We start from the raw sequence: 16182 nt of genomic DNA, 5'->3' as shown, positions 1-16182 counted from the left end.
TCTGGGAAACTCGCTCCTCTGCATTTACTCACGCCCGGGATTTCAATCACCCAAAGCCCTTAGCACACAGAAGGATTTAGCCTTCTGAAATATATCACTCAGGCTATGAAAAGGTCGAACACACAGAAGCATTTAGTGTGCAGAAGTACTTAACACACAGAAGTGCTGCATTTGGCCTATGGAAATACTTAGCAAGCAGTAGTACTTAGCACCCAGGTGTACATCATGTAGGCTATTAAAATACTGAGCATACAGAAGTACTTAGCTGCAGAATACTTAAAGTGTACCTTAGCACCCACCAGAAATGTACCTCGTTCATCATGGACAGAGCACTTAGAATTTTTTTTTAACTTTATTGATTGATTAATTGGTTGGTTTTGGGACCACACCCAGTGGTGCCCAGGGGTTACTCCTGGCTCTGCACTCAGAAATCACCCCTGGCAGGCTGGGGGACTATATAGGATGCCAGGAATAGAACCAGGCCCCTCCTGGTTAGGCCATAAGCAAGGCAAATGCCCTTCCGCTGTGTTATCTCTCCTGCCCCAGGACTTTTTATCTTTAGTAGATGCCTCCAATGGTAGAGAAAATGGAAATTAGATTATTTATTGAGAGGGAGGCCCTAAGAACAACTAAGCACTAGGGTGGGAATAGGGTGGGTGCATTATCATTCTTGGAATTTCCTGAGCCAAGTACTCTTGTCGTATGTTAGCTTATTTAATTATGAAAAGGCACGGGTGATCCAAGCACTATTATTTCTTCAGAAAGAGACAAAAGAGGATTTGGGGGGGCGTTGCCTGGGTTTAGCTGCAGATTGGGTGTTGTCAGTGTGGACAGGAGTTGGAGAGGAAGAGAGAAACTGTGGCTTGAACTATGCGCTCAGAAGACCCAGATATGGGCAAATGGATCCTGGCTCAATCATTTAAATGCTGAATTCTCTGAGCTACTAGTTGGACTCCTGTCCTCAAAAGGTCATCTCTAAAAATAAGAAACATTCAAGAAAATAGTATCCTGGGTGTACGTCAGAAAATGGGAAGAAAACATTACTCTAGTACCAAACACAGGATGAGTATTGAGCACAGCAGTGGATTTTGTTCATAGGGATCAAGTCTAGCTAGGAAACAAATAAAAAAGGGGTCTTGAGGGAAGCAAGCAAGGTTTGAGCCCATTATTGTGATGGGGTAGCAGCTCCAGAACTCTCTGGAATATTCTCTGAAGCCAACTCTGTCTTGCTCACAGACTTCAGAAAGAAAAAATACCTTTGAAAGTTGAGCCCAAGACTTGAAATATCAAGATTCCTGATCTTGGAAATGCTGCTGCTAAGTATTTTAGATTTAAAGGTAGTTTTCTGTATCAATAAAAGTTCCAAAAAGAGGAATAGAGTTGAGCCCAGTCTGGGGGATCCTGGTCTGTGAGAGGCAATAGCCAGAGAAAAGAGAAATTGCAGAGAACACTCTAAACTCCACCTTTCTCCTCAGAGTGAAAAGGGCCAAATTAGGGTTTATCTAGTGGTAGGATTTCAGCAAGGCGATCTTCGGGTTCACAGATGGGCTTTTTTTGAGGGTTTATGTGGAAAATTTAAACCCTGACTTAGAAAGAGGAGTAAGGGTCCAGTTGCCAGGGATAATGAGAAAGAAAGACACACCAAATTAACCCAACTCCAGTCAGAAGATCATTGAACAATGACCCCACCTGGTCTACACACCTTTCGCCATCTGCTATGGCTGTTTCTTCAAAGATGGGTGGGTACACTCAAGTGCCACCTCTTCTTTCAGACACAAAGCCAACTTATGCCCCATAGCATTTGGGTACCAGGCAAGAGATCAGTGGGCAAGGCAAGGCCCAGCCCAATCTGAACCCACCTTTTTCTATAGATGGCAATTTTTGAAAAGTGATATCAAAACAGAAGGGTGGGTGTTTTTCATTCTCTAGACAACTGTGGTAACTGAAAAGTTTGAGGCCTCAAAAGAAGAACCTGCTTTCATGTTGAAGAATGATTAGAAATTTAATAGTGGCTGCTGAAAATATCAGGGAAGAAAAAAATACCATTGCTAAACCTGGGGGCAGGGGGAGAAAGAGAGAGTAAGAGAGAAAGGGGAAAGAAAGAGAGAGAAGGGGAGGGGGGAGACAGAGGGAGGGAGGGAGGCACGGACGGACAGACAGACAGATAGACAAAGACAGAGAGTGCATGCAGGGCTTGCCTTGCATGTAGTTATCCCAATTCAGTCCTTGATACTACTTAGAATCTTCCAAGCATCTCCAGGAGTAACCCCTGAGTTCTGCTCAGTGTGACCCACCCTTCAACTCCCCTTCCCGAAAAATGAAGGGAAGCACAAAATATTAGATTGTAAGGGCCTTAGAGAACAAAACTTTTGCAATTTCCAACTCATGATTCCAAGACTATTGGATGAATTTGGGGAGGGGTGGTACCTCATCTGGCCACTATCAGTTAAAGTGCATCTGTTTGCCTCCATCTGTGGCCCTTATGACAAGAATTTGCTCTGAAGAAAGGGCATTCTTTTCACTTACAAGAGAAAAAGGAGGCCAGTGGAGAAGCTGAGGTACTGACAGAGTTAACCACCTGCCTAAGATCAGGCATTGGTTGGGCCTCATTCTTGGAAGGACTTAAAAACTTAGCTTTATCATGGGCCCTGCACAGCGCTCAAAGAGAGCTCTTAATTTTGCAGCATCATTTCAAAACAACTCTAAAATACAGATAAAAAATATAAACAATCAGATGGGTTATAAACAGAACTTCTTATAATTTGATGGGGATGCTTTCCTAAAATAGGGAGGAATGACTTGCCAAGGGAGATGTTCCAGCTGAGAAAGCAAAATCCCTGACACATTTCTGCTTACTGGCCAGAGATGCTAATATGCCCTCTGCCTCCTCTCTCTTCAAGGGATGAGCAAGAACATATGGCAAAAGTCCTTGTAGGTCAATGACAGAATGTCAAGTACAATCCATCACTTGGCCCCAGATTAAGAACGTTCATGAAAGCACAGGAATAAAGTGTTCATAATGGACAGCCAGATAGCAGTCTGTTCACAGCGTTCTGTGGTTACTAAAAAAGAGGTTACTTTGAACCTTTATGAGATCAAATCAAAAACAGTAGCTAAAAAACACTTGAACAGCCAAGGCTCTAGCCAATTTCTAAACCAGTCATCCAGAAATGGGGCCTCCCAAAGGCTGTGCCTAGACCCTCTTCTAACCATTGGTCTTCAAGAGATTAATAATAAATGATTCTACTTTAACTCCAATATCTCACTGACCTTAAGATTCACATCTCATTGCTAAAGAAGGACGAAAAGAACCATGAATAGGTCTGCTACCCACACACAGATCCATCAAGCAATGTCCACTGGCAGAAAGTTCCAGTGCAAAAAAATGAAATTCTTATAAGTACTCAAAGCCAGAGAGAGAGGTAAAAGTACAAATAAAAATCACATTGCTTTTCTTTCCCTTCCCCCCTTGCTGCTTTTGATTGCAGTCCCCTAAATGCTATTGAGTTTCATTAATTTCATTTTCTCTCCATGTATGTTGTTGCTTTGATAACAAAACCCCCCATCTCTGCTCTTTTAAATCTTTCACTTCAAAACTCACCTTAATAAAGCCTTTCAAGGATGTTTTCCTCATCGTTATAATCCCTTTATGCAACAGTGAAAGAACAAGCCTGAAGCTCGGCAATTAGGCACCTTTTAATCTATTGGGCTTTCAATGTATATACAATGCAGGCTGGAAGAGGGCACAAATCTTTAGTTTGTTAAGTGGTCCAGAAACAAATATCTAAAAGGGAGTTGGGGAGGAGGTGGAGATAAGATGAAAATAATACAAAAATGCAAAAACAGGTCTATGACCTCTGATTTTAAACACTTAAACCTAGGAAATTAAAAATCAATAAAAATATCTTCCTCTCTAATATGTAAGCAAAAATCAGAAGACTTACTGTGTCTTTATGTGTGTTTCTGTTATGGCTAATAACATCTCAAAATCTTTACAGGTTATGGGTTCAACAATATCTGATTCAGCAAGTGTTTAATTAAAATTCACCCTCTCTATATAGGCAATATCCAAAGTAGGTAGGCATCAACCAATAAACAAAACAAATCTATCTCCCTGTCCTTATGCTTGGGGAGTTACAAGAAAAGAGAATTAGATCCTCTGAGAAACTAGTAATAAATACATGTATGTCAGGAAAGAGAAAAGAAACAAAATTTAAAGAATCAGAGTGCCAGGAGAAGAGGGTTCACAGGGTGTATGTCATTGAGAAACAAATTGAAAGGCAGTGAGGCCTATGGTTAGCAGGAGAAAGAACATTCCAGGCAAGGAGTCAGCACAAAGGCCCTGAGGCAAAGGAAGACCAGTTTAGCTAGAAAGAAATGTGCACTGGGACAGTAGCAGATGAGATTGGAATAAAGATCCCATATAATTTAAAAACAGCTTTACTGAGATATTGATTATGCTCCATACAACTCACTCTACATATGATATGCAATAGATTTTAATATTATAACTCATTGAGTCTGAGGAGATATTATAGAAGGTGAGATTGCTTATCTTGCATGTGGCCAACCCTGGTATGATGTCTTGCAATGCATACAGTTCTATGAGCATAAATCCCAGTGTAAAACAGAAGTAATTTCTGAGCACTGTTGAATATGGCCCAAAGTCCTTCTGCCAAAAACTTATTAGAACCATTTCCTCATGATGAATAATTTTGCAGTGTTGCTTCTTTTTTTTTTTTTTAAGCTGCTATTAGGACTTTACAAGAAAGAGATCACTAGTAAGTTTGGATAAAAAAGTTGACTGTGATTTGAGTTGCTCTTTTGTTTATTTGGGTTTTTTTGTTTGTTTTTTTGGGCCACACCCATTTGATGCTCAGGGTACTCCTGGCTAAGTGCTCAGAAATCGCCCCTGGCTTGGGGGAACCATATGGGACACCGGGGGATCGAACCGTGGCCCTTCCTTGACTAGCGCTTGCTAGTGCCACCTCGCCGCCCCCTTGTTTTTGTTTTTGTTATTTTTTTGTTTTGTTTTGAGTTGCTCTTAATGGAATTATTTTGGTTTGGAGGTGAGGAAAGAAGGGTAAAAGCAGAGAGCTTTTGTCATTGTCCAGGTGGGAGATAAAGGCGGGGGAGGCAATCATGAGAAATGGTTGAGTTGGTTTGCATCTTGAAGTAAGGTTGTAGAAAAGAAGTCATGGATGACACCATGCTTTGGGGGCTGAACAACAGGAAGAAAGGAGTTGCCTTGACCTATAGGAGGACTATCAGGAACACCATCATTGGAAGACTAGTAAATTTGGATAAAAGAGTTGACTGTGATTTGAGTTGCTCTTAATGGGATTATTTTGGTTGCTGGAAGTGAGGAAAGGAGGGGCAAAAGCAGAGAGCTTTTGTCATTGTCCAGTTGGGAGATGAAGTCTGTGGAGGCAGCCATGAGAAATGGTTGAGTTAGTTTGAATCTTGAGGTAAGGTTGTAGGAAAGAAGTGGTGGATGACACCATGCATTGGGGGCTGAACAATAGAAAGAAAAGAGTTGCCTTGACCTATAGGAGGACAATCAGGAACACTATCATTTGAAGAGTAAATGCTTATCATATATTGAAACAAAGATGATGACTCAACCTGAGGTTTAGAAGGGATGACAGATCAGTTTAATAAAACATTTGAAAATCACCAGCATATAAATATTTAAGGCTTTGAGACTAAATGGCATCACCAAGAGAGTGAGGAGAAGTTTCAAGGACTAAACAAACCTATAGGATTAGGAAGGGGAAAACTTGTCAGTGAGGTCAATAGTTCAAAGAATCACCATTTCTCTCTCAAAGAGGACCCACCCAAAATCCTGTTTGAGATGATTGAATAAATTACTGCTGGACAGTTACCAGTTCAGACAAGACGCCTGACTCCCCTCTGTAGGGATATTAGCTCAACATTCCTACCACCACAGAAAGCCATATGACACAGATTTGAATCAGTGAGGGGATGGGGCAAAAGATAAGGGATCCTTTAAAAAAAAACATGATAACTATCACTATTTACAGATGACATGATTCTATGCACAGAAAACCCTTAAGAAACTATTAAGCTAAGTCAATACAGCAAAGTATCATTATGTAAAATAAATACACACAAATGGGTTGCATTTATTTTTAAAAATATTTTATTTAAACCATAGTGCTGTATAAAGTTATTCATACTTGGGTATGAGTCATACAATGTTTTAGGGCCAATCCCACCACCAGCATTGTCAACCTCCTTCCATCAGTCTTCCCAGGGTACATCCCATGCAACCAACCCTCGCCCCAGCCTGCCAGCATAACAGGCCTGTTTTCAGTTAAGGTTGTTAGAGGTTGGGTCTCATGATTTCATTATTTTTGACTTTGGCTTGGATATTTAGCTTTGTCCTTTCTAACATCACCAATGTACCTGAGACTCTTTGGCCCTTGTGCCCCATCCTTTCATATATTTGTCTTTCTCCTCCTTACTATATACTCTGGAGCAAAATTGGTTGCATTTCTATATGCAAACAATGACCTAGAAGAGAAAGATATTAAAACAACAACAACCTCATTTTAAAGTCTTTCCAAACATCAAGTGCCAAGAAATCAACTTAACAAAAGATGTGAAAGGCTTATACGTTGAAAATCATGTCACTTTTGAGAAAAATAGGACACCTGAAATAGAAAGACATTCCATGTTTATGAATTAGAAGAATTAACATTATCAAAATGGTTTTTCTACCCAAAGCATTCTTTAGATTCAATGTACTTCCCATCAAAATTTCAATGGCATTTTTTATGAAGTTTGCTCAAGGTCCTTCGTAGAGTTTGCTCAAGGACTAAAAGAAAAAATCTCTACTAAAATCAGTGTGGCATCATAAAACTGCCTGAATAGCTAATTATCTAAAGAAAACAAAGATGGAAGGTATTGCATTTTCTAGTTTAAATTGCACTAGAAAGCTATATTAATCAAACAGTGTGGTCTAAAATAGAGACTCTCAGACCACAAGAATAAAATTGAGAGTCCAAGATAAACTCTCAATTTCTTTTTGACAGTTAATCTATGACAAAGAAACTGAGTATATAAAGTAGATCAAGTGAAGCCTTTTCAACAAGCAATGCTGAGAAATATAGATAGCCATAGGCCCTCCCCATCATCCCCAAAAAGAAAAAAAAGTGGATCCTTATTTCACACCAGACACAAAAGTTAATTCAAAATGGTTTAAAAAATTCCAAGATTAGACCAGAAGTCATAACAATTCATTGAATACAACATGGACATAACTCTTAAGAATATGGAGCTAAGTGATATTCTCAACGATTTAACTCCACTGGCAATAAATAAACAAATGGTACTACATCAACTTGAAAAGTTCTTAACACAGCAAAAGAAATTCTGGCTAAAATGAAAAACACCCTACTGAGTGAGAAAATTTTTTTGTGCAACATAGACCATATTGGGCTAATCAGCAAAATGATAAGGCAGTCTTTTTTTAAAAAAAAAAAACTTTATTGATTGATTGGTTGATTGGTTTTTGGGCCACACCCAGTGGCATTCAGGGGTTACTCCTGGCTCTGCACTTAGAAATCGTCCCTGGCAGGCTTCGGGACTTTATGGGTCCCTCCAGGTAGGAGCATGCAAGGCAAATGCCCTACCACTGTGCTATCTCTCTGGCCCCTTAAGACATTCTTTACACTCAGCAAACAAACAAACAAAAAACAAACAAACAAAACCCCAATAACCCTGTTAAAGTTGGAGAAAGGAGTTGAATAGAGACTCCCCAAAGTTAGTCAACATATGAACTTATGTTCACAGTCACTTATTAAGGAAGTGCAAGTCAAAGCAACAATGAGATATCATCTCACATCAGTGAGAGCATTGCATGTCAGAAAGACTGACAACAAATAATGTGGGTGGGGAGAAAAGAAATCCTCATTCACTGTAGGTGGAAGTGTCATCTGGTTCAGCTTCTACGGAACTTTGAGATTTCTGAGATTTGGAATATGAAACTATCTGGGATTTCTTAAAATAAAGTAAACCTAGACTTTCCATATAAGTCAACAATTCCATTTCTTGGCATCTATCTCTGTAATACAAAATATTACTGTGGGAAGGTGGCAATGGTGAAGAGGGTGTACTTTTTATGACTGAAACCCAACTACAAACATGTTTGTAATCATAGTGCTTAAATAAAAATATTATTATTAAAAACATACTTCTGTAGGGGCCGGTGAGGTGGCACTAGAGGTAAGGTGTCTGCCTTGCAAGTGCTAGCCAAGGAAGGACCACGATTCGATCCCCCGGTGTCCCATATGGTCCCCCCAAGCCAGGGGCGATTTCTGAGCGCTTTGCCAGGAGTAACCCCTGAGCATCAAACGGGTGTGGCCCCCCAAAAACACAAAACAAAAAACAAAAAAACAAACAAAAATATACTCCTGTGAAAAACATGTTGTTCATGTTAGTACTTAGTGCAACACACAGGAAACAAAAACTATCTAAAAGTTCAACAAAAGTAAATGGATAAAAAAAAATGTCATGGTCATGATAGACAATGGAATATTATGCTGCTACAAGAAAAGATAAAATCTTGAGGTTGGCTGTCTTTTGGTGGAGCTGACAGTTACCATGTCAAGTGAAATAAGCCAGCAGAAGAACAAATAGCATATGATCTCACTCTGCTGTGCTATATAAAGAAACAAAACTAGGGAACAGACAGTATCTAACAATGATAAACCTTTGGCCTTACATTACAAAACTGAGATTATTAAGTCATGGGTAGAGGAAAAGGGAGATGGGTGGTGTAGAATGGACTAGAAGTAACATGAAGATACTGGTAGAGAGTTGAAGGTACTTCGGTGGCGTGAGGTATGGGAACTTTGTATTTCTAAACTGAAAACATGAACACTACTGTATATGTGTCACCTAAACTATAGAATTGAGCTAGGGGATTAGGGGCGTTTTGCCCTGCTGGGCTCTCTGGCTTTTGGGTCTTTGCCTCTTTTGGTCTTGGACCAGGATGGAGGTCAAAGAAAGATGGCTGAAAGGAATTAAGATGCAGGGTAGCTAAGAATGGTGGAATGCTTGAAAGGTTATGAGATAGGTCACACACATGTGGTGGATAGGGCATGAATAAAGTTGATGCTTCCTGATGCCTGTCTCTGGATGAGTTTGATTCTGCGGTTCACCTGGGCCTGGGACCCGCCGGCTGGATGGGGGTTGTGGAGCCACGTGGCCTGGGGTGGCAGAGAGAAATCCTTCACCATCCACTTCCATCCAGATCCATCATTAATTATTTGATTCTACAATATGGGATGCCGGGATTCGAACCACCGTCCTTCTGCATGCAAGGCAAATGCCCTACCTCCATGCTATCTCTCTGGCCTCTGACTATTTGTTTGGTTTTTGAGGGGTCACACCCAGCAGTGCTCAGGGGTTACTCCTGGCTCTATGCTCAAAATTGCTCCTGGCAGGCTCAGGGGACCGTATGGGATGCCAGGATTCGAACCACCATTCTTCTGCATGCAAGGCAAACGCCTTAACTCCATGCTATCTCTCCCGCTCCCTAACTAACTTTTTGAATTAAAATTTATATGTCCAACCAAAAGAAGGAATATATTTAAGAGAAAGAAAATATCAAAAGATTTCTAAAATGCAAAATGAGAAACAAAATGTACTAAAATCATGTACCAAAGTAAAAACTGAAAGTGCTAAAATCATGTGCCAATGCTTAAGTACCCATTTCTCTCTGTTTCTAAATATAATAATTTGGTATCCTTACAAACATGACTACAGGGGGCCAGAGCAATAGCACAGCAGTAGGGCGTTTGCCTTGTATGCTTCCAATCCAAATGAACCTCGGTTCAATTTCTGGCTACCCTTATGGTCTCCCAAGCCTGCCAGGGCGATTTCTGAGTGCACAACCAGGAGTAACCCCTGATTGCTGCCGGGTGTGACCAAAAAAACAAAACAAAACAAAAAACAAACAAATGACTATAATGTCATTCCAGCCTTGGTTTAGGATTACCAAGAGGGTGATTTGACTGATTTGACAAGAAAGGAAGGAAAGAAGGAAGGAGGGAGGGAGGGAGGGAGGGAGGAAGGAAGGAAGGAAGGAAGGAAGGAAGGAAGGAAGGAAGGAAGGAAGGAGGAAGGAAGGAAGGAAGGAAGGAAGGAAGGAAGGAAAAAAGGAAGACTGATCATTCCTCTGTTTTATCATTAGATACCAACTTCTAAGACAAATGAACATTTATTTATAAATATGACCTCTAATGTTGAGCTATCATCTATCTGTAGCTGAATGCAGCTTCTCTTCCCAGCCTAGAGGACCAACTGGAAGATGAAACATTCGAGATAGACTCAACCATGAGGCAAAATGATGTAACCTATCTGAGTCAGAAAGCATGGCAAGGAATATTTTTGAATACTGGAAAGCAAGGCTTACCTCATACAGAAAAACCCCACAATACTTGAACAAATCACTGTCCCCTGAGGCCATTTACAGAATGCAATCAGATTATTGGGGTATAGAAAGTTATACCCCAGTTTTCCTGCACGTAGTCATTGGCAGGGCATCACGAAAGCCAGGCTTCATCTGAGTCGACATAAACACTCACTGCTACTGGCCTACTGCTTCTTTTCAGATGACTAAAGTCATGGGACTTTCAGCAGTTAGCTGATGACAGTAAAACCTATTTTGTCCCCAAATCCTGTCCAAGCGCAGGCATTGCAAAGAAAAATGGCCAGCATTTTAAAGGCAAAGGGCCAGAAATGATACCGTTCTTGGGAGAAAGTTCTTAGTAGCAAAACAAAAGGATTTTCTGGAATTGTAGAGAAAATTCAGCCAACACATGAGACTGCAGATTCTGAGATATTGTTCAACTCTCAGCTTCTCTGCAACTTAGTGTTCATCTTGACCATGTTGCTACTGAACTGCAGAAAGTGTGCTAGATGCTGACCACTGAGTTGATATAGCTGCAATTGGGTTGTAAAGAGACTCACATCATTACTTATCTCACTGTCAGTTGGCTGCAATTACACTTTTTTCCCCCAAAGAATTCTTAAGTGTTCGGTAGATAGAAACCTAGAATTCCTCAGAACACATTTCAGTTGTCTCCAAATAATGACTCAGATCAGATTGTGTAATTCAGGTTATCTGAAAAACAGAACAGACCTTAGCTCCTGTCTGAATTTTAATTTTAAGGACTTTGTTCACTAAGGCATCTCCGGCTGAGACTGAAGGTGCAGATGTAAAATGTACAAACATCTGGGTTCCAGGATGCATGGCTACCATCATTTCTTTGCTCAAACAGGATCTCTGACCAACAGCAGTGAGGGATCGTGCAAAAATGACATCTCAAAAGATTCTGAAACTGACTTTTCTCTTCTTTTTCTCATTATATTAAGATCAAGAGAACTGGAGAAACTCCTGTCTAGAATGATGCAAATCAAACACACCCGTGCCCAAAATCCTATATACTTTTGCCAAAAAAAAAAAAAGAGTCCTGTGACATTTGGTTATATAGTGATCTTTATAATGCAAGCATTGTTTTGAATGTAAGTATTTTGGGATTGGTGGCAATTTTCCACTATTTTTTAGGGACTTCAACTGTTGCTTTAACTCTTCAGACAAAGGCAAGAACTTTCAGCCCATTCAGTGAAAGTAGACCCATTAGACTTTGCTTTTTCAAAAACAAGTAACTACTGCTTGCTTTCCACCCACAGGTAGCCATTATCTCGAAGGGGAAATTTTAGCACATGACTAAAAGGTCCTATAGCTGCAGCTCCGGGATTCAGCCTCCAGTTGCAAAAATGCACACTGAGATCACACACACACACACACACACACACACACACACACACACACACACACACACACACACACACACACACAACACAGCAGGGCCTTGTCCCCTTGGGCAAATTTGAAGTCTTTCCACTTTCTGCAGAAAAGATTGCAACTTGGTCCCCTGCCACCGCTGAACACAAATGTGATTTTTCTTTTTTGCTTTACTTTTTTATTTTTTTTGGAGCTTCCAAAACCTCACCGCCACCTTCCCAAAAATAAACCAGCCATCGAGGCACCGAAATTATATGACGACTAATAACCAGCTTTGCTGAGACTTAACCATAAACAACACTTCTGAGCTAAACTTTGCCCCAGAGGTCTTGGACACACTCTTTCTTTCTTTTTTTTTTTTTTTTAATGTAACCTGCTTACTAATAATTACTAGACTTGGTGCCTTAATCCTGGAAATAGAATTTAATTGCACCCCCTCAAGACAAAAAGACATGAAAGGGCAATTAAAAAAAAAGTGCACCAACTAGAATTAAAAAAAAAAAAATCAAAACTGGCTAGCCAGCTCCAATTCCAGCTAAAGACACCCCGGGGGCTGCCCCCCGCAAACCCCGATACCCCCCCCCCCCCCCCAAAAAAAAAACTTCCCTTCCTAGGCCCGGCTCTTGCAAGAGAGGGAAATCAGGCCAGACTTGAGTCCAGCCCGGATCCCGCACCCTCTGCCCCGCCCCTGGGACAAGCCGGGAGCCAGGCCCCGCCCACTTCCGCTGGTTCTCCGCAGGGTTCCAGGAGGGGTCAAATTGTCGGCGCGGCTCATTTGCATAGCCAATGGCTGCGCGCATGCAAATGAGGCGGGAGGTGGTTGGCTGGGGCGCCGCAGGATAACACCGGCGAGCCCGGCCTTTGTCCTTCAGTAGCTGGGAGGCAGCTGCCGGGTACGCGTCGCGGTGGGTGGCAAAGACGCGAGTGCGAGTGCGCCTGCGCGGGCCGGCGGCGGCGGCGGCGGTGGCGGTGGCGGCAGCAATTGCAAGAGTAGCAGCAACAGCAACAGCAAAGCCCGGGACGCTTTTGCAAGCGGGAGGGCAGAGAACCGGCGCCCGGGGTAGCCCGGCCGGAGGAGCCCGCAAGCCGCTCTCTCTGCTGGAGGGAGCTTGCAATTGCAATATGACTTTGGAGGAATTGGCGACTGGCGAGCCAAAGATCGAAAGGTAGGGTGGACGGATTGGTTTTGCTAGTGGTGGTGATGGTGCCCTTTTTGGGAACTTGCAACCGGGCATGCATGCAATCCATCACACGATCGGAGGAGACTTTTGGCTGGGTCACGGACGCTGAAAAGTTAACCCAGAGCACCTCTTTGTCCTGCGGGGATCCTCCGGGGGAAAAAAGATGGAGAGATCTATCCCTTAGTGGAATGGGTGGGTGGGTGGTTTGCAGTTGAGCATATCTGTGTTGGCATCAGACAGAACTGCCCTGCCGGGGCACTACTCACTTCCTCACTGCTGCAGCCTGTGCCTGTCTTGCTTGGATGTCACGACGTGGAGTTGGCACCCTTGGGCAACTCACAGATGGCCCTGGAGTCACTGGGATGACTAGGACAGGGGACTACTCTCCTCCCCAAATTGCAAGGGTCCTGGTGCTAGGATGTGGGTGCATCCACGAGGAAAGGAAAGGGGGTGCTGGGCAGGACTGTGGGGGGCTTGACAGCAGCACCTTCTGGCTCTCGCGTGCAGGATGGATAAAGTGGGGGACGCCCTGGAAGAAGTGCTCAGCAAAGCCCTGAGTCAGCGCACCATCACGGTCGGCGTGTACGAAGCAGCCAAGCTGCTCAACGTGTAAGTGTCTTGGCCTTCCCCCGGGGAGAAGGTCTCCCCACGCTTGTCATCTGCCTGGTAGCTAGGCCGCCAGGTTGCCAGGGGAAGGGGGAACACGGGTGCAGGGGCCAGTCTCTGGAAGCTCACCTAACTCAATCACCACCCCGCAGGGACCCCGACAACGTGGTGCTGTGCTTGCTGGCTGCAGACGAGGACGATGACAGGGACGTGGCCCTGCAGATCCATTTCACCCTGATCCAGGCTTTCTGCTGCGAGAACGACATAAACATCATGCGTGTCAGCAACCCGGGGCGCCTGGCCCAGCTCCTGCTGCTGGAGCCCAATGCAAGCCCGGCCAACGAGGGTGCCCAGCAGCCCCCCGATTTGCACTGCGTGCTGGTGACGGTAAGTCAAGTTAGAGACTCAGGGACCTGCTGCAGAAGGCCGGCTAGAGAGAGAGAGAGGGTTCAGAGAGTGGCAACTTGGAAAGGGGGAGGCTGGACTTTCAGCCCAGAGATGATGGGATCGTTTCATCATGGGTATTTACTGGGGACAGAACATGTCTGAGCACGTTGCCAGGGCTGCCAGCAGCGGAAGAGATCCTTGTGAGTCAGCACTGTGGTTCTAACTACTCCCTACCTACCTCTCTGCATTACCTCCCGTGACTAATTCCTTCAGCCGGGCAGATTAGATTAAGCCAAATAAATTCCTGGCTGGCCCTCATTAAGGACTCAGCTTCATTCTTTGCCAGTCAGAGCTAAAAATAGAAGTGGCGGAGGAGACAGACCTTATTAATTCCCTAGAAATGCATTAAGAGGATGGAGTGGAAAATTTTTTTTTTCTTTGCAATCTTGCAAAAAAAAAATTTTTTTTTTAAATGCTCATTAAAAAGAAAAAGGACTGGGCCCGGAGAGATAGCACAGCGGCGTTTGCCTTGCAAGCAGCCGATCCAGGACCAAAGGTGGTTGGTTCGAATCCCGGTGTCCCATATGGTCCCCCGTGCCTGCCAGGAGCTATTTCTGAGCAGACAGCCAGGAGTAACCCCTGAGCACCGCTGGGTGTGGCCCAAAAACCAAAAAAAAAAAAAAAAAAAAAAAAGAAAAAGGACTTTAGTGGGTGGGTAAGTGATTTGTGCATTGAGAGATAAATGGGATGGTTTGGTCTTTTTGCACTTGAGTTCCTTTTGGAGTGGTGGAGTTCAACGGCAGTGCCGTTACTCTGCAGCTCCCCGAAAAAGGATAACTGGTGGCAGATAGTTCTGGGGGGGGGGCTATCCACTGCATGGGAATATTTCTCAGTAGTGTGGATCAGGACTCGGCCACAGGGTGCACTTTTGGTAGAATGAGTTCAGGATTGGGAGAGAAGCCTTCATATGCAAAACTGAATAAATAAATATTAACATGCAAATGTTTACACTTCCGGAGATTGCTGGGGTTCAGTCGTGAGCATGTCAGAGTGACCCTTAAGGATTTTTTGCAGGAAATCCAAATCCCTAGAAGCAACTGTATTTGTAGCTATAGCTAGTTTCAATGTCACTTGGCCAAAACTATAACATCTTCTTGTGGTCTTTTCCCTGAAAGGTGTTGAAATTCTTAGCCAATGTTGACTTTTGGGGAAAGTAGTAAACTTACCTCTTTTTTTATGCTTTATTTTTTGTTTTGTTTTCCATTTGTTCTCAGAATCCACATTCATCGCAATGGAAGGATCCGGCCTTGAGTCAACTTATTTGTTTTTGCCGGGAAAGTCGTTACATGGACCAGTGGGTGCCGGTGATTAATCTCCCCGAGCGGTGATGGCAGCTGAGTGAAAATCACTGAAGCAAATTGCACTGAAGTTTTGAAATACCTTTGTAGTTACTCAAGCAGTTACTCCCTACACTGATGCAAGGATTACAGAAATTGATGTCAAGGGGCTGAGTTTAACTACATGTTCTGGGGGCCCAGAGAAAGAGATGATGACTTTGCAGGTGGCAAGAAGTGAAAATGAAGAAGGAAGCTGTGTTGAAACGAACATAAGTCAAAAGGACCAAACATGACAAAGCACCAAGCAGGAAGGAAAACAAACTATTAATCTGGGATGGTTGAATTACATTGAGATAAACCAAATGATGTTTTATTAAAAGATTTAAATGTGCCACGAGCATTTGGGTGCTTTTTTTTTTTTTTTTTTGGCTTATGTGCCCTCAAGTTAAAGCAAAGCAGAAAAGGTTAATCCTCTTTGAAAACCATATTTTATTGTTCTTTGATGAGATGATGTTAATTTTCAAAGCTTTATTATAAATCATACTAAGTTATTTTATGATGTGAAAGGTTATTTATGCTATAAATTTTTGAAACACGATGCCTACAATAAACTGGTATGGATAATCACATCATTTCTGAGTCTGTTTTTGTATATCTTGGACATGAAACAAGATTTTTCTAGGGAAAAAATGTAAATGCTTCTGAAATCATATATTCCGTATGCAGTCTAGCAGGTGTGTTTTTACGTGTATGTATGTGTGATACAGGTTTTGTACTTTTAAACATTTTGGCTGGATATAGGACCAAGTTTTAAATTTGTTTTTGTTTTGGG

At 42.6% G+C, this 16182-nt stretch overlaps 1 protein-coding gene across 1 annotated transcript; it reads left to right on the top strand.

Annotated features, from left to right (window-relative positions):
• The first annotated feature begins 12829 nt into the window (after positions 1–12829).
• On the top strand, positions 12830–15982 carry GADD45A (growth arrest and DNA damage inducible alpha). The gene is made up of 4 exons (XM_049774420.1): positions 12830–13005; positions 13528–13629; positions 13779–14013; positions 15288–15982. Exons 1-4 carry the CDS (start codon positions 12962–12964, stop codon positions 15399–15401), a joined length of 495 nt encoding a protein of 164 aa, XP_049630377.1. The 5' UTR covers positions 12830–12961; the 3' UTR covers positions 15402–15982.
• Positions 15983–16182: the final 200 nt, after the last annotated feature.

Source organism: Suncus etruscus, chromosome 6 (assembly GCF_024139225.1).
Source record: "Suncus etruscus isolate mSunEtr1 chromosome 6, mSunEtr1.pri.cur, whole genome shotgun sequence".
Lineage (NCBI taxonomy): Eukaryota > Metazoa > Chordata > Mammalia > Eulipotyphla > Soricidae > Suncus > Suncus etruscus.
The sequence above is the reverse complement of the archived record's forward strand: the minus strand, read 5'-3'. Positions and strand labels throughout refer to the sequence as shown.